Here is a 19,996-nt window from a genome sequence, read left to right as displayed (position 1 = left end):
AAAAACCTCTCAGTCAAATATTCAATAATCAGCGGATTATCTTCTAAAACCAGAGGTCTCTGACCTCCAAGATGATCAGCACACTGCAGAATCTTATCTGTCACAGCTGACAACTTGTGTTGGACATACAGGATAAAAATTTCACCCAGGAAAATGACAGCCTTATAAAGGGAAAGAATTGAGCCTGGTGACCAAGAACCCTGCCCCCGGAGAAGAAACAAATCTTTTCCTCCCTTGGTATGTGAGAAGCCAGCTTTGGGTCAGCAAACACCACCCTGCTCCCACTATAGTGTGATGGTCCCCTCTGCTCCTGCCCTCCAAATCATTCTTGGATGAATGAAGACTGACCCACTTTCAGGGGAATGACCTTCCTCCTCACTATGAAGGCCAAAGGTGTTGGGATAGTGTGTGATTTTTCAGTGGTTTTCTACAGTGTTGCTTCCTCTCTTGAGGCTGAGAGGCAGTAACCACCATACCAGGACTTCTCAATAAATTTTTATTACCCAAACTGAGGGAGAAAAGAAAAAGAAAAAAACCCAGAGGTCTCTGTCAATTATGCAGAAGCCAACTGGCTAATGGTTAGCTCTGGCCAAGGGAGGCAATGGTGGAGAATGGAAAGTTAAGAGGAAGGGAGCAATGAGAGGTCTTCTTCCCCTGCCCTTCTTCTGGATCTTCTTTAGCAGTAATTATATCTCTTCCAAGGTCTTGTCTCACACAGGTCAGTACTTCTTCCTCTCATCAACCATCTCCATTCTCTGAGTTTGAGCCTTTTATCCTCATTTCTTCATCCTTCCAGTCCCAGCTAACAGCTAACAGCAACTTAACTACAGCCTCTATATTAGTTTCACCACCCACCCCTTGGTCTATTCTCTCAGATCTTCTAACAACTATGAAAACTGGTTCTACGAATCAACTTAAATTCCCTCTACCGAATTATTTAGGATGACTTACAAATGTCTAGATCTTGATTTAAATAAACTATAAATCTTATCTATAACACATAAACTTAACCTATAAACCTAACATAACCAAAAAGAAAATAAAAAAAGGAAATAAATTTGTGATTATTCCCTATAAGGCCAGCAGGAAATTATATTCTATCCCTCTAGTTTAAAAATTAGAATAGAAAACTTTTTCAAAAGTCCATGGCTTAAGAAAAATATAACCAATAGGCTACAGCCATGATGAGTCACATTTATTTTTATTAAATATTTTTAAAATATAAGTTTCTGTTGGTGCCTTCATCCTGGAAATTTTTTAAATTAAGGTATAATTTACATATAACATTATATTAGTTTCAGGTGTACAATGTAATGATTTGATACTTGCATTTATTACAAAATGACCACAACAAATCTAGTTATCCATCCATCACCACACAGTCACAAATTTTTTTCCCTATGATAAGAACTTTCAAGATCTACTCAGCAACTTTCAAATTTACAATACAGTATTAATAACTACAATCACCACACTACATATACATCCAATGACCTATTTATAACTAGAAGTTTGTACATTTTAACCACATTTACCCATTTAGCACACCCCCAACCCCCACCTATGACAACCACCAATCCCTTCTCTGTATCTATGAGTTCAGTTTTGTTTTGTTCTCTTTTAGATTCCACATATAACTAAGATCACTAGGGTAACTGACTTCCTCTGACTTATGTCACTTAGCATAATACCCTCAAAATCCATCTATGTTGTTGCAGGTGGCAAAATTCCACTCTTTTTTATGGCTGATAATAGTTACACACACACACAAATATCACATACACATCATATCTCCCTATCCTTTCATCTATCAATGGACATTTATTTAGGTTGCCTCCATATCTTGGCTATTATAAATAATGAAGCAATGAACATAGAGATGATGACATCTTTTTGAGCTAGTATTTTTGTTTCCTTCATATAAATAAGCAGAAGAGGAATTGCTAGATCATATGATAGCTCTATTTTTAAGTTTTTGAGGAACTTCCACAGTATTTCCCATACTGGCTGCATCAATTTACGTTCCCCAAAACAGCATACAAGTATTCCCTTTTCTCCACATTCTTGCAATGCTTACTATTTCCTGATTTTTTAAATAATAGTCATTCTAACAGGTGAGGTTATACCTCACTGTGGTTTTGATTTGCATTTCCCTAATGATTAGTGATGCTGAACACATTTTCATCTATCTGTTGGCCATCTGTATGTCTTCTTTGCAAAATTGTCTGTTCAGATCTGCCCATCTTTATTTGATTTTTTTGTTGTTGTTATTGAGTTGTATGAGTTCTTTATATATTTTGGATATTAACATCTTATCAGACAAATAATCCACAATTATTTCCTCATTCAGTAAAGTTGCTTTTCATTTTATTGATTTTTACAGAAGCTTTTTAGTTTGATGTAGACCCACATGTTGATTTTTCCTTTTGCTTCATTTGCTTTTGGTGTCAAATTCAAAAATTTATCACCAAGACCAATGTCAAGTTTACCACCTATGTTTTTTCAAGGAGTTTTATAGTTTCAGGTCTAAAATTCTTTAATCCATTTTTAGTTGATTTTTGTGTATGGTGTGAGACTGCGGTCCAGTTTCATTCTTATCCATTTGGCCATCCAGTTTTCCTAACACCATTTATTGAGGAGACTGTCCATTCCCCATTGTATATTCTTGGCTTCTGTGTCATAAATTAATTGACTATATATGCTGGTTTATTTCTGGGCTCTCTATTCTGTTCAGTGATCTATGTGTCTGTCTTTATGTCACTACTATACTGTTTTGATTGCTGTGGTCTGTAATATACAGTTGATCCTTGAACAACATGAGTTAGAACTGCACGGGCCCACTTACACCTGGATTTTTTCCCTAAATACATATTAGTGTACTACACAATCTTCAGTTGGTTGAAGCTGTGGATGTGGAACTGCAGATACAAGGGCTGACTATAAACTTACATACAGATTTTCAACTGCACAGGAGGTGGGAGAGTTGGTGTCCCTAGCCCCCACATTTTTCAAGGGTCAACTGTAGTGTGAAATTAGGAAGGATGATACCTCCATCTTTATTCTTCCTTCTCAAGACTGAGTTGCCTGTTTGGGGTCTTTTGTGGTTTGATACAAATTTTCAGAATTGTTAGTTCTATTTCTGACAAAAATTTAATGTATTGTTGCATTCAGTTTGCTAATATTTGGCTAAGGGTTTTTGCATCTATGTTCATTAGGGACATTGACCTGTAATTTCCTTTTGTGATGTCCTTGTCTGCTTTTGGTATTAAGGTAACACTGGCCTCAAAGAATGAGCTTGAAAGTGTTCCTTTCTCTTCTATTTTTTAGAAGAGTCTGAGAAGGACTGGTATTAATTCTTTGAATGTATGATAGAATTCACCAGTAAAGCTCTCTGGTACTGGATTTTTGCTTATTGAGAGGTTTTTGATTACTGATTCAATCTCCTTAAGAGTAATTTAACTGTTCAGATTTTCTGTTTCGTCATGATTCAGTCTTGGTAAGCAGTATGTTTAAAGGAATTTATCCATTTCTTCTTGATTGTTCAATTTACTGGCGTATAATTCTTCATAGTACAGTCCTTCTACATAGTATCCACAGGTTCTGCATCCATGAATACAATCCACCACAGATGGAAAATATTTGGGAAAAAAAAAAATTCCTGAAGGTTCCAGAAAGCAAACTTTGAATTTGCTAAGCACTGGCAATTATTTACACAGCATTTACATTGTATTAGATACTACAAGTAATGTCGGGGTGATTTAAAGTATATGAGAGAATGTGCTTAGGTTTACATGCAGATACTACGCCATTTTATATAAGGGACTTGAGCATCCATCGTGGATTTGGTATCCATGAGGAAGTTCTAGAACCAAGCCTTAACGGATATTAAGTGACAATGGTAGTCTATGCTGATCCTTTTTTTCCCTGTGGAATCAGCTATAGCATTTCTTTCATTTCTGGTTTTACTTGAGACATCTCTTTTTTTCTTGGTGAGTCTACCTAAAGGTTTGTCAATTCTGTTTATCTTCTCAAAGAACCACTTCTTAGTTTCATCAATCTTTTTTTTATTGTGTTTTTAGTTTCTATTTCATTTAGTTCTATTCTGATTATTTTTTTTCACATACAAACACAAACACACACACACAAACACATATACACACACATACATATATTCCTATTCTTTTTTTTTTTTTGTTATAGGCCATGACTAGGTATTGAATATAGTTCCCTGTGCTATACAATAGGACCTTGTTGCTTATCAGTTTTATATATAATAGTATCTGCAAATCCGGAACTCCCAATTTATCCCTTCCCACCTCCTTCCCCCACTGGTAACCATACTTTTTTTTTCCTATGTGAGTCTGTTTTGTAAATAATTTCATTTATGTCTTTTTTGGGTTTTTTTTTTTTTTTGATTCCACATATAAGTGATATCATATGGTATTTTTCTTTCTCTTTCTGGCTTACATCACTTAGTGGGACAATCACCAGGTCCATCCATATTGCTGCAAATGGCACTGTTTTATTCATTTTATGGCTGAGTAATATTCCATTATATATACATAACACAGCTTCTTTATCCATTCATCTGTCAATGGACATTTCAGTTGCTTCCCTGTCTTGGCTATTGTAAATAGTGCTATGAACATTGGGGTGCATGTATCTTTTCAAATTAGAGTTTCCTCCAGATATATGTCCAGGAGTGGGATTGCTGGATCATATGGTACCTCTGTTTTTAGTTTTTTAAGGAACCTCTCTACTGTTTTCCATCGTGACTGCACCAATTTACATTCCCACCAACAGTGTACGAGGGTTCCCTTTCTCCACACCCTCTCCAGCATTTATTGTTTGTGGATTTCTTCATGATGGTCATTCTGAAGGGTGTGAGGTGATACCTCATTGTAATTTTGATTTGCACGTCTCTGAAAATTAGCGACACTGAGCATTTTTTCCACATGCCTATTGGCCATTTGTATGTCTTCACTGGAGAAATGTTTGTTTAGATCTTCTGCCCTTTTTTGGATTGGGTTGTTTGTTTTTTTGTTATTGAGTTATATGAGCTGTTTGGAAACTGGAAATTAAGCCTTTGTCAGCTGCATCATCTGCAATTATTTCCTCCTATTCTATAGGTTGTCTTTTCATTTTATTTATTGTTTCCTTTGCTGTGCAAAAGCTTATAAGTTTAATTAGGTCCCATTTGTTTTGTTTTGTTTTGTTTTTAATTTCTATTGCCTCCATAGACTGCCCCAGGACAATGTTACTACAATTTATATCAGAGAATGTTTTGCGTGTGTTCTCTCCTAGGAGGTTTATGGTGTCTTGTCTTAGTCTTTAAGCCATTTTGAGTTTATTTTTGTGTATGGTGTGCAAGGGTGTTTGAATTTCACTGATCTACATGCAGCTGTCCAGTTTTCCCAACACCACTTGTTGAAGAGGCTGTCTTCTCCACTGTATATTCTTGCTTTCTTTGTCAAAGATTAACTGACTGTAGGTGAGGTGTGTGGGTTTATTTTGGGGTTTTCTATTCTATTCCACTGATCTGTCTGTTTTTATGCTAATACCACACTGTTTTGATTTCTGTAGCTTTGTAGTATTGTCTGAAGACTGGGAGAGTTATTCCTTCAGCTTTGTTCTTGTTCTTCAGTATTGCTTTGGCAATTCTAGTTCTTTTGTGATTCCATATGAATTTTAGGATTATTTGTTCTAGTTCTGTGAAAAATCTCCTGGATAATTTGATAGGGATTGCATTAAATCTAGATTGCTTTGGGTGGTATGGCCATTTTAACAATACTAATTCTTCCATTCCAAAAGCATGGGATATCATTCCATTTTTTAAAACTCATCTTTAATTTCCTTAATCAATGTTTTATAGTTCTCTGTATATAAGTCTTTCACCTACCTTGTTGGTCAGGTTTACTCCCAAGTATTTTATATTTTTTGATGCAATTTTGAAAGGGATTTTTTTTTAAATTTTCCTTTTCTGATATCTCATTGCTAGTGTAAAGAAACACAACAGATTTCTGTATGTTAATCTTGTTTCCTGCTACCCTGCTGTATTTATCAGCACTAGTAGTTTTTGTGTGGAGTCTTTAGGGTTTTCTATATATAGTATCACGTCATCTGCATATAGTAACAATTTTACCTATTCTCTTTCAATCTGGATCCCTTTTATTTCTTTTTCTTGTCTGATTAGTATGGCTAGAACTTTCAATACTAGGTTGAATAGAAGTGGTGAGAGTGGGCATCCTCTTGTTCCAGATTTTAGTGGGAAGACTCAACTTTTCATCACTGAGTATTATGTTGGCTGTGGGTTTAATAAATAGCTTTTACTATGTTGAAATATGTTCTCTATACCCACTTTTCTAAGAGTTTTTATCATAAATGGGAGTTGAATTTTATCAAATGCTTTTTCTGCATCTACTGAGTTGATCATGTGATTTTTGTCCTTTCTTTTGTTGATGTATTCTGACCTTTGATCTTTCCTTCCTTCTACTAGCTTTGGGTTTTGTTTGTTGTTCTTGTTCTGATTCCTTGGGGTATAAAGTTAGGCTATTTGAGATCTCCTTTATTTCTTGATGTAGGTATTTATTGCTATGAACATTCCACAGCCGTCCTCTGTTCCCAGGAGACCTTCCAAAACCAGCAGGCAGGCCTGGCCCAGGTTCCTATGAAATCACTGCCTCTGCCCTTGGACCTGGCACACGTGAGATTCTGTGTACACTTCCCAATAGAATGAAGTCTCTGTTTCCCCCAGTCCTGTGGGGTTCCTGGAGCCAAGCCCTGCTGGCCTTCAGAACCAGATGTCCTGGGGTCTCCACCTCTTCCCAATGCCAGAACCCCGGGCTGGAAAGCCCAACATGGGGCCCAGAACTCTCATTCTTGCCGGGGGGGGGGGGGGGCTCTGTGACCCAATTATTCCTTAGTTTGTGGGTTGCCCACCCAGGGGATATTCTACTGCAGCTCACACAGGGGACATAAAAGCTGGTGGCGGACATTCTGGGAGGTTCATCTACATGAGCTTTCCTGGAGGCTGACATCTTGATTGGATCATTAGCACCAAGATCTAGCCCCACCCCCAACAGCCTGCAGAGAAGCCTCAGGCAAAACAACATACTGGGTAGGAACAAAGCCCCACCCATGAGCAGCTCTCCTAAGCCACAAACACCTCTAGACACAGCCCTAACCACCAGAGGTCCAGGACCAAGCTTCACCCAGCAGTGAGCAAGCACCGGCTCCTCCTGCCAGGAAACCTGCATAAGCCTCTAGTCCAGCCTCATCCACCAGGGGCAGATACCAGAAATAAGAAAACAACAATCCCAAAGCCTGTGGAAGGAATCTACAAACACAGACCAGACTCTACACTGGGACCAGCTGGACCCTGGCCCTTGGGTAATGAAAGGAGTATACTGCTGGGACGCATAGGACGTCTCCCACAGAGGGCCACCTCTCCAAGGTCAAGAAACGTTAACTAACCTACCTAAAAATATAAATAGAAAGACAGACAATATGAGGCAGCAGAGAAGTATCTCCCACACCAAGGCACAATATAAAATCCCAGAAGAAGAAATAAGTGATGAGGAAATAGGTAATTTATCTGAGAAAGAGTTTAAAGTAAAGATGGTGAAGATGTTCAGAGAACTCAAGAGGAGTATAGATGCACAGAGCCAAGTTTTTAGCAAGAGTTGGAAAATATAAAGAATACCCAGAGTTGCAGAATAAAATCACTGAAATGTATAACACACCAGAAGGAACTAAGAATAGGTTAAATGAGGCAGAAGAACAGATCTATGAGCTAGAAGACAGACCAGTGGAAATCACTACTGCAGAACAGAAAAAAGAAAAAAGAATGAAAAGAAATGAGGATAATTTAAGAGAACTCTGGGACAATATGAAGTGCACTAATGTTCGCATTATAGGAGTCCCAGAAAGAGAAAGAGAAGAGAGAGATAAAGAACCTGAGAAAAATTTTGGAGAGATAATAACCAAAAACTTCCCTAACATGGGAAAGGAAACAGTTACCCAACTCCAGGAAATGCAGAGAGTCCCACACAGGATCAACCCAAAGAGAAACACACCAAGGTACATAATAATCAAACAGACAAAAATTAAGGATAAGGAGAAAATATTAAAATCAGCAAGAGAAAAGAAACAAATAACACACAAGAGAACTCTCATAAGGTTATCAGCTGATTTTTCAGCAAAAACTCTACAGGCCACAAGGGAGTGGGAAAATATATTTAAAGTGATGTAACGGGGAAACTTACAACCAAGAACACTCTATCCAGCAAGGCTCTCATTCAGATTTGATGGAGAAATCAAAAGCTTCACAGATAAACAAAAGTTAAAAGAATTCAGCACTACCAAACCAGTTTTACAACAAATGTTAAAGGAACTTCTCTAGTTATCAAATCATAAGAAAACAGAACAAAAAGAAGGAAGGAAAAAAAAAAAAGACCTACAAAAGATTGCTTTGGCAGTTTGGGGTCTTTTACAGTTCCATATAAATTTTGGAATTGTTTGTTCTAGTTCTGTGAAGCATGTCTTGAGTATTTTGACAGGGGTTGCATTGGGTAGTATGGCCATTTTGATAATGTTGATTATTCCAATCCAAGAGCACAAGATATCTTTCCATTTCTTTGCATCATCTTCAATTTTCTTCATCAGTGTTTTACAGTTTTCAGAGTATAGGTAACCTCCTTGGTTAACTTTATTTCTAGGTATTTTGTTGTTTTTGATGCAATGGAAATGTTTATGCCACTTATAAAATTCTGGGTTTTGAAGTGGAAAAAAAAAAAAAAAGTGAATGAAGGGCCACAGATGGCAAAATACCCTTCTTATGGTTGTACTCCATTACATATATATGCTTCATCTTCTTTATCCATTCATCTATTGATGTGCACTTACGATGCTTCCATATCTTGGCAATTATAAATAATGTTACTGTTAATGGTGGGGTGTATGTATCTTTTTGAATGAATTTTTATTTTGTGGTTGGCTTTATTCCTTTGATAGCTATGTGAGTTTAAAAAGCTAAAGCTCTAAATGTTCTTAGAAACAATGTTCTTAGTACATGTGTGTAAATTTTAAAAAATATGTGCAGTATATTGTGTATATGTATTCACATGCAATATATTGTATATGTGAAGTTAAACTGTAACAATTTTACCTAATAAAACTGAAAAATGAAAAAAAAATAAAAGGACATTTAAGGAAAAAAGAAAAGACTATACCTCTCGGCAAGGTTCCTTAGACAAGTAAATGATGCCTGGCCCCACAGTAGGGCCACATAATGCTAACTCATTTATGATGACTTTGTTTGTAACAGCTTTCTCTGGTCTCAAACTTTTAGTTAAGCCCTAGGTCATGGGTCAAGGCATTCACTTCTCTGCCCTTGTATGCTGCCAAACACTGAATGCTCAACAAATGCTCAGTGAATTGAAAATGGAAAAAAAAAAAAAAAGAGTAGTCTACTGCTTCTTCACTCTAGTTTTGGTGTATCCACAGTGACAAAGGCAATTACCAAGTTTTCCTTCCTTTAGTTATATCAGTAAAAAATAAACGCCATTTTTTAAAGCTATGCACATACATCCTTCTAGATTTCTCATGTGTACTATGAGTGATAACAGATTAGTTATCACCCAATCACTTTTCATCTCTGCCAACACAAATATACCAGTAAATAATCCCTCTATCTCTCTGCCTTTAAAATGACTCTAGTCTCAACTGCTTCATTCCAAACTTAACAAAAGGAGTGATGAAAATTATGAGGGAAAAGATGCCAGTTCACAACTAGCAAATGAAATGCTGAGTTTCTAAACACGGCCAATATAAATAAATGCACATAGGTATGTCTAATTTGACTTTAAATTCAAGTCCTGAAAACAACATATTCTAATGTAATAGTAAAGAAAAACAAAACAGTATTGAGGGAATGTAATTGAAACCTCCCAATTACTCAAAAAAGAAATATATCTCTTCTTCAGAGAGAGAAAACAAAGAAATACAAAGCTAGATAGCCTCCATTTCTCTATAAATGAAGTTCACCTTTCACAAATGACTAGCAACAATAATGGATGCAAAATTGGAGAAGATTTTGAATAAATGTTGGTCAAAAAAACTGAAGAGTCAAAAAGTAGTAAGAGCGTTACATGTTGTAGAGAAATGATAATACTGATTGGGGACTAGCCACATCAGGAAAAAAAAATGGCCCTTTGTAATTAGCCTTTCTTCCTTTGATTTCTAGGCTGTTTTCTAAATTAGTTGAAGCCTAAACTTAAGTTATAAATGCAACCAAAAAAACATGATTATAATACAGTGGAGACTGAAGTTATGCATCAATGCTATGTTTGAAATATGGTGTAATTCTGCAACATAATGAGAAAGGGTCACTGATGTGTCATTATACGTGTAGCCGTGACTACCCAGCCACTCTAAATAAGAGAGTGATTAAACCCAGTTTGTTCCATGAAAGAGAAGGCTTTTCGGTCTTCTCTCCCTATGCAACTTGGCATATTAGGTATACACCTTCAGTGTTTACCACTGCATATACTAAATGCTACTAGCAGAACCAGTTCCCTCCTCCAGTCGACCATGTGAATCCTTGTGGACCTAGTGGCTGCCAGGCAAATTACTACTGTCCATCACTGAACCCTATGTGGAATGCTAAAATATATGAACACTTACTTTTTGCTGGGCTTAAAGGAGGCTAGAAAGGCAGCATTAAAGTTTGCTTTCATTTTATGTAAAATGGGTGAAGCCTATGTTCTTTGCCTGAATGTCCACTTAGTTTCAGGTTTTTTGCTTTGTTCTACCTGGAAAACTTTTAGGAATCAGTGTTTAACCAATTTAAAACAGGAAAACAATAGGAAAAATAAACAGAACTTAACTCAGATTTGCAAAAATTTCCTAACTTCTCAGGCCTCAGCATTCTTATCTATAAAAGGGAATTAATTTGAGGTCCTTTTAAATGCAAACACATATATACACATGGCAAAATCTTCACTTCTTTAAAAAATACAGCGAACAAGGAGAGTCAACCTGGTAAAATTATAATCAGTTAATTTACAACAATTCTCTACATGACTATTTATTTCCATAAAATTTTTAAAAACACTCAGGTATGAATAAAAACACTCCAGTTTCTTTACAGAACTAGAACAAATCACAACAAAATTTATATGGAACCACAAAAGAACTAGAATTGCCAAAACATTACTGAAGAAAAAGAAAGAGGCTGGAGGAACAACTCTCCCAGATTTCAGACAATACTATAGAGCTACAGTAATCAAGACAGCATGGTATTGGTACAAAAACAGACATATAGACCAATGGAACAGAACAGAGAGCCCAGACATGAACCCACAAACTTTTGGTCAACTCATCTTTGACAAAGGAGGCAAGAATATACATTGGAATAAAGACAGTCTCTTCAGCAAATGGTGTTGGGAAAACTGGACAGCAGCATGTAAAGCAATGAAGCTAGAACACTCCCTTACACCATACACAAAAATCAACTCAAAATGGATCAAAGACTTAAAGATAAGACAAGATATAATAAACCTCCTAGAGGAAAACATAGGCAAAACATTATCTGACATACATCTCAAAAATGTTCTCCTAGGGCAGTCTCCCAAGCAATAGAAATAAAAGCAAGAATAAACAAATGGGACCTAATGAAACTTAGAAGCTTCTGCACAGCAAAGGAAACCATAAGTAAAACAAAACAACAACCTACAGAATGGGAGAAAATTTTTGCAAAGGCTGAAACCAACAAAGGCTTGCTCTCCAGAATATACAAGCAGCTCATATGACTTAATAAGGAAAAAACAAACAACCCAATCCAAAAATGGGCAGAAGACCTAAACAAGCAATTTCCAAGGAAGAAATACAAATGCTCAATAGGCACATGAAAAAATGCTCCATATCACTAATTATCAGAGAAATGCAAATCAAAACTACAACGAGGTATCACCTCACACCAGTCAGAATGGCCATCATTCAAAAGTCCACAAATGACAAATGCTGGAGAGGCTGTGGAGAAAAGGGAACCCTCCTACATTGCTGGTGGGAATGCAGTTTGGTGCAGCCACTGTGGAATACAGTATGGAGATTCCTCAAAAAAGACTAGGAATAGACTTACCATATGACCCAGTAATCCTGCTCCTGGGCATATATCCAGAAGGAACTCTACTTCAAAAAGACACCTGCACCCCAATGTTCATAGCAGCACTATTCACAATAGCAAAGACATGGAAACAGACTAAACGTCCAACAACAGATAACTGGATAAAGAAGATGTGGTATATTCATACAATGGAATATTATTCAGCCATAAAAAACAACAATGCCATTTGCAGCAACATGGATGTCCCTGGAGAATGTCATTCTAAGTGAAGTAAGCCAGAAAGAGAAAGAAAAATATCATATGAGATTGCTCATATGTGGAATCTAAAAAAAAAAAAAAAAAAAAAAAAGAACATAAATACAAAACAGAAACAGACTCATAGACAAAGAATACAAACTTGTGGTTGCCAAGGGGGGGGGGCGGGGAGGGTCAGACTGGGAGTTCAAAATGTATAGATACTGACAGACATATGCAGAATAGATAAACAAGATTATACTGTATAGCACAGGGAAATATATACAAGATCTTGTGGCAGCTCATAGCAAAAAAGAATGCGACAATGAATATATGTATGTTCATGTATAACTGAAAAATTGTGCTCTTCACTGGAATTTGACACAACATTGTAAAATGACTATAACTCAATAAAAAAAAGTTAAAAAAAAAAAAAACAACACTCCTTCTCTGTAAATAACATCTTGGGAAACCTGCAGTTTTTAGAATCTCCAGCCTACAGACGGCAGGTCTTCACATACGTACTGATTTACAAGGTGGTCACAGGTCTTTATGAAGGTGGACACACAGACCACACTACCAGAGACTATAGTAATTTTTATATTTAACATGTAACATATATTTTACATGCATATATTACATATATATACTTGCATAAGACAGAATGTTATAGGTATTACGTCTTTAGCTCATCTATAAATTTTTAGTGTAAGTGAATAAAAATTTAAAATATTTGATACATATCATAAATAAGAATTCTACAAACAGATATGAGTTATAATGAAATCCATTAATATCCTGACATCCTATCCATACACCTTGAACATTCAGTTTGCCATCCCTGGGAGGCTCTTTTGCTCCTTCATCTAATTTAGTCCCATCACTCTTTCAGAGCTCAGCTGAAGTATTGGTTCACTAAGCAAACTTTCCCTGACCTTCCAGACCATGTCCAGTCCCTCATTATTGTACCCTGCAATCCTTCCATAATTACAATACAGAATAGTGGAGCTACTTGTGTAATACCTTTTAGCTCTGTAAGGCCTTTGCAAACAAGGACTTATCTATCTTATTTACTGTTTTATCCCTAGAACCAAGCACAGAGATTTACAGAATGAATGAATGAATGAATGATTAAGGAACAATTGTTAGAATAATTTTCTGGCTTAAATATTTAAATAAAACAGAACACTGTTACAGACTTTCTGCTCTTCTAATGATACCACCAAGTTGCTATTTCCCCATTTTTCTTCTGGTATTAAAAGTACAAGTAATTTTTCTGTGAAAGTAAATTCAAATAATGCAGAAAGTTTTCCTTATACGAAACATTACTATTTAACAAACCACTAAGATGGTTTACTTTCTTATGCCTGGCACTGTCCATATTAGACAAGATCTGCTTCTGCTTAACACATTATTCTTTCCATGAGTAGCGGTTAAAAAGCTAGCAAACAATGAAATATTAAGTCAGTAAGTGACTTAAAAAACTTTTTAAAAAGTACTTTTGAAAGCCTTAAAAGCATTTTCATATTACAACACTAAAGTTAACAAAGACTACATAGATGAAAGGGGAGAAATTGTCCAAATAGGCACTAAATCAAGAATAGTACTTCTTGCTTACAAATGATGTATTTCTTTCAATACTCATTTTATTTTCCTCAGAAATCAGCAGGGAATCATTGAGACAGTTTTGGTAACTTTCAAAGTATCACATAAAAAATTCTTTGTCATAGACATCTATTATTTTTGTCTACTTAACCAGCTCTCTTTCACACTACCTCATTTACTTCTTGAGGAAACTGCTTATTCCTCCAATGTTTCTATGGTCCTCCTGGAGCTGCCAATGTAGCATCCTCGTTTCCCCTAGCTGTGGGGTGGGCTTGCCATCAGACAGCTGAAAAATCTCACCATACTCCTCTCAACACAGTGATTAGTACAAGCAGTGGGCACATAACCCTCAGCCAGGCCCAAGTTCCCAAAGTATTTGGGGGTTAGAGGTGGGGGAAGGGGGTTTCTTCTCCCTTGGTTAATAAACTAAACTTAATCCCAAAATTGTCAGCAGATCTAAGAGTTACAATGAAGCCAAAAGAGGAATGTTGGAAAGGAAGACAACAGTTCTAGATGGTATTTTATCCTCTGGATTCAGAAAATCCTCAAACTAGTTCTAGTCCTTGCTTGCTTATTAGATGACTTATTCATCTAATAAATCCCTCAATGCCCTTTATTTTTGTTGTTATTGTTAAAACTAGCTTGGGTAAGATTTGTCAGTTATAATCAAGAAGTCTTCATATTTCCCATATTCATTTAGGCACCATGAAATAATTTTTAAAATAATGGTTGTTTTTTTAAACTACTGTACTCTCACAAATCTAAATAATGGTACATTCTAAACTATTCTTCTCTCCCACAATTTTTTTCAGCTTTACTGGGGTACAACTGACAAACAGAAATTGTATATATTTAAAGTATACAACTTGGTATTTTGGTATAGTGAAATGATCACAATTAGGCTGGAGAACACAACCACCACTTCACATAGCTCCTTCCCTACAACTTTGAGTATATACAAGTAAATTTTTAAAGAAACACAATGTACATGCACGCTTTAAAATTTTTATGCATATATATAAATAAAAAAATACAGTTCATATGTATGAAATTTACACAGTCAAGATTTAAAAATTCTAAGTGTACAGAAAGGCTTGAACCCTCTCTCTCACTAGTCCAGTGCCCCAGTATTAACAACTTTCAATATTTTTAATAGCTGTTGATAATAAACTTTGCCAGTATTTCTTGACTTACCAATTTTAAATATTATCTTTTAACTTTCTGCTGTGATAGAAGAGAATTTAACTCCTTGCACAACCAATTTCATCTTTCCAAAAGTTACTCTGTATTATTTCCTCTATTATTTATCCTTGTAACTTTACTTACACCTTTATTTATGGTTTCATGTACTACTGACATTCCATTTTGTAAAATAAGAATTAAAGAATTCAGTGCCTTTGTCCTTTACTTTCAACTCACAACTTCCATCAGTCTTATATTGAAAGGTCAATAATTTCTTCTGTTCTGTAATTATTTTCTGTACTTTAAAAGTTTAGTCAAAAAGCATCATCTGCATGAAGAAAACTAAATAAATAACACTCAGTGTATATCTAAGTAGTATGCTAATGACTCTGTGTCCTATCCTGTTCAGATTATTTTTAATTTTCCTGGAGTATTTAACTGCTTTTCTATTCCCTTTGCCTTGTCTACTTTTATCACTACTTTAAATGGTTACAAATTCTCAAGGTTAGTTTCAAATCTCCATTTTTACTGGGTATTTCCCTCTTGGAGGTGAACGTCTGTAAGGCCTACCACTTGGCAGTTGATCCTGGGACTTCTCTTCCCCCTATCTTAAGTAAAAGCTACTGTTTCCTAGATCAAAGGTTATCTGGGTCTTCTTTTTTTTTTTTTAATCTGGGTCGTCTTCTTTTTTTTTAATCTGTTACACCTCATTTTTCTGGAGCACATTCTCTAACAGCTTCCAAAAAAGAATATGTGTATAACTCAATCTTCTAGGTCTTTACATGCCTGAAGTATTGTTTCCACTCTCACACCTCACTGCTAGTTTGGATGAGCATAAAATTTCTAAACTGAAAATAATTTCTCTCCAAATCTTTAGAGACACTGATTCATTATATTCCACCACCCACTGTTGGTTGTATGAAGACTGATATCAACCTGATGTCTGTTCCTCGTTTTTTCTCTCTGGAAGGTGTTCCAGTCTGTTTTTCATTCCTGATTATTTTCAAATTGGGGAATAATGTATTTAGCTAAGTATCTTTTATATTCATTGTGCTGAGCACTTCTGGGGCTCTTTCAGTTTTGAAGTTTATGACTTTTAGTTCTGGGAAATTCTTTTATTATGTCTTCAAAATTTTCCTCCAATGTATATTCTCTAAATTCTTTTCCTGGGACTCCAACTAATTAAATAATGAATCTTCTATATGAAGCCACTGTATCAGTTTATTTTTTTTCTGACATTCCATCTCTTTGATTCTGTTTTACATTCTGGACTATTTCCTCAACTTTACCTTCCAACTTCCCTACAGAATTTTAAATTTTAACCATATTATTTTCTTAATTTTCCACAAACTCATTTTTGGTATTTCATTATTTCTTTCACATGGCATGATATATTTATGTTTTAATGTCATACATATCTTCTCAACTCTCTCTGAAAATGATAATGATAGATTTTATATTTATCTTCTAACTTTTTGGTTTTCGACATTAACACTAGTTCTTCCAGAATTTTTTTTAGTTTGTTTTCATTGTATTTTTTTTCATGTTGAAGTCATTCCTCAAATGTCTGATGATTCTTGAATGCTCATTAATATTTAAGAATAAAGCCATAAGCAGATTAATTGGGAGCCCTATAAGCAAGCATGTCTAGAGTCTGATGATTGGTAAGTTTTGCTTTAGGATAATTAAGTGATTAGCTAGCTGTCTCAAAGAAGAACTCTTAATTGCCAGAATACAAAGGTCACTGCTCCAGTCACTTAATTTCTTTAGAGGAAAAAAAAAGTAGTAATGCAATTTCCCCAACTTACCCTGGCCCTAAGGTCTAGTGAATGGCCTGAATGGAAAAACTGCAATTAACTCCTTTATCTGTATTCTCCCAAAGTATCTCATTCTCTACTCTCTATTTCATACCTTGCACATTCAAACTCTACACTTCCTTAGGATTCCAAGAGGAGGGAGGCAGGACAGACAATCTTCCTCCTTTCTTACAAGGCGGAAGATAATTTTGTTTTAAATGCTACCCACGGTTTTAAAAAAATGTTTTATAAATAATAAAGTATACACATACATAAATATGAATATATAAAACAAGAGTTTCACAAAATAATACTTATATGAGGCATACTCTGATATTTTCTATTGTATTTTGTAATGTTATTAAATGAATTCACAACCCACTATTGTGATGTGAGTGTAATTTGAGGCGCACACACACACACACAAAATTAAGTTGTGACTTGCTCTGTCATTTTTCAAAGACCACTCCTCTATCTGTTTTCCTTCCACAAAAAATTGTTGAGATCTTTTTATTCACTGATGACTCTTCTCTTGCCTTTTCACTCTATTTCCCTCTTTTACTTCTTTACTCTTTTAGTAGGATCTACGAGGGCAAAAAGGACAAACACAAGTGCTCAGTTGGTGATCTTTAACTCAAAGTCTTTCACAAATATTTTTAAAAACCAAAGTTTCCTCTTTCTGACCTGATTTAAGGTCCCTCTGCTAACTATGATGGCCTCAATTGCTGTATTCTGGGACTTACATTAAAGTTTGCCAAAGCAATCTGGGGAATTAAAAAGGAAAGTGCTAGCAGTGACCCTAAGAGTCTATGTAACAATTTCATTTAACTCTAAAACTAAAAGTAAAATTGTGGTTAAATGTTCAAAATCAAGCCTAAACACTTAAATGAAGAAATGGAAATTTATTTTTCAGAAAAGACTTTAGGAAAGGTTCCTTCTACAAAGAAAATAATCAAAAACCAATTCAACAAGAAATATACTTGTATAAATACATCAAGAAAATACTTTCATAAGAAGTAAAGAGTACTTACAAGGCAAGGCTACTCAAAACATACTGTACGTGCTCACATTCATCTGGGAATGATGCACTTGCTGATGTAAAACAGCAAAGTGCAGTCTGAAGAACCTGAAGCTGTGGCAAAGGGACCTGCCATCTTCCAGCATAATCTTCAACCACCTGATAGAGAAGCAATCCAAAAAGTACATCATTAGAGAAAATGTTCTCAACATCTCGAGTTTAAAAATTTGGGTAAAACTTTTTAAAACATTAGTTCAGCATGAATAGAAATGATTTAGGAGGGAGAAAAAGTTCTTCATTGCTTAGTTTCATGGAGTGCATCTGAAAATAAAATGAACTATTATCTTTGAAAATGTGAAAAATATAGTATATGAATGACCATACTTTTCAACTGTCAAATCTTTACAAATATTGTAAAAAATACCTTCACATCCCATATCTAATTTTTGTCAAAATACCAATTACTAAATATTAAAATAGCTAGACAGCAGAATATAGTAATAAAGAAAATTAGAAATGAGCATGCATTATCATCATTATTATGTGCAAGACTGAACTCTAAACATTATAGCAACAAATGAGTATTAAAGATATGTTGGTGTGATGTTCTCATTATAAAAGTTTAAACTATACCATATTATGGAGAAAATAATCCAGAATATAATGTCTGGACTCTGTCACTTAACTCATTTTATGAATTTGGGTAGGTCATTTTCCTTCTCTATGCATTAGTTTCCCCACCATAAAATGGAGATAATAATGCCTACCTTGCAGAGTTACTCTGAAGCTAAACTGGGATGATTTATGAGAAAACATTTTAGAAATATCAAGTCCTATAAAATGTTAATTATGATCTCTTGTATGCAAAACTACTATATTAAAACATTGTATTACATTTTATAAATTCATCTTATAAAATAGGTTGGAAACTATGGCCTGGAGGCCATATTTGGCCTGCCACCCATTTCTGTATGACCTACAAGCTAAGAATGGATGTTACATTTTCAAATGGTTAAAAATAACATTTTGTGATGTATGAAAATCATATGAAATTCAAATTTCAATGTTCACAGAGTCTTACTGGAACATAGCCAGGATCACCCATTTAGGTATTATCTATGGCTGCTTTCCTGCAACAACAGGTTGAGCAGTTATAACAGAAATCATAAGGCTCACAAAGCCTAAAATATTTAATATCTGCCCCCTTACAGAAGAAGTTTGCCAACTCCTGATCTAAAAGCTGGTAAAACTAGAGCAGAGTTAAAAAGCCAAGAACATTCAGAGCTCAAGAACTTTTCATATTATTTGCTTCCTGTTGGAGACAATTTTCCATGAGTCTCTTGTATTTCCGTTTTTTTTTTAAAGAGGCCCTGACTGCCTTCACCCTTTCAAAGGTGTTTACAGGAAACAGCCTTGAAAAACAGAGATGATGTCTCTCTCCAAAGCAGTGAGCCTGTTTACTGTCTGTCCAGTATACTCATGATGATGTCTCACTCTGGAGCAAAGACCAGGCAGATACGCTTGCAGACCATTATAAAAGATTAGGACTCCCTAACCTTGGGGTTCCTTAGCTGTGACACAAATTTACTAGGAGTTCAGGATGCACCTGGGCCATTCACATCACCTTTGTGAGACTTGAAAGGCAAAGGGAATCATCATGAACTTGAAGCTCATGCTGCTTGCTATGCCGTGAGTAACAAAGTCTATCATCTCTGACCCAGGAGTTTTACGTCTTCAGCCAGCATCTGGGAAAATGTGGTAATCTACCTCAGATAGAACTCCAAGCCTTTCATGGTTCTTTGACAATTCCAAATTGCAGTATCAGGTGGCCAGCATGTCTCCAATGTTTCTAGGAACACGTACGTATGACTAAAAAAGAAAGCTAGAGGGTGATATCTCTGTGAACTTGTATCCCTTCCGTATCTAGCAGTCCTCACTATCTGGGAAGTAAAAATGACTGCTGTGAAAATGCCAAGTAGGACAAACTTTAACAACCACCACAAGCAAAAAAGAAGAATGTTAGATAACACTGGAAAA

The 19,996-nt window shown here is 35.5% G+C and overlaps 1 protein-coding gene across 3 annotated transcripts in view; it reads right to left on the bottom strand.

The window, feature by feature from the left end:
- The window catches only part of ZNF654 (zinc finger protein 654), an 86,394-nt gene that overhangs the window by 44,675 nt on the left and 21,723 nt on the right, over positions 1-19,996 (bottom strand). For all 3 annotated transcript variants that reach the window (XM_045503808.2, XM_010966447.3, XM_045503809.2), the window contains exon 2: positions 17,973-18,118. In XM_045503808.2, the coding sequence (XP_045359764.1) occupies positions 17,973-18,118 (146 nt within the window). The remainder of the gene's footprint in view (positions 1-17,972; positions 18,119-19,996) is intronic.

The sequence above is a fragment of the Camelus bactrianus genome, chromosome 1 (genome assembly GCF_048773025.1).
Source record: "Camelus bactrianus isolate YW-2024 breed Bactrian camel chromosome 1, ASM4877302v1, whole genome shotgun sequence".
In the NCBI taxonomy this organism is placed as follows: Eukaryota; Metazoa; Chordata; class Mammalia; order Artiodactyla; family Camelidae; genus Camelus; species Camelus bactrianus.
The sequence above is the reverse complement of the archived record's forward strand: the minus strand, read 5'-3'. Positions and strand labels throughout refer to the sequence as shown.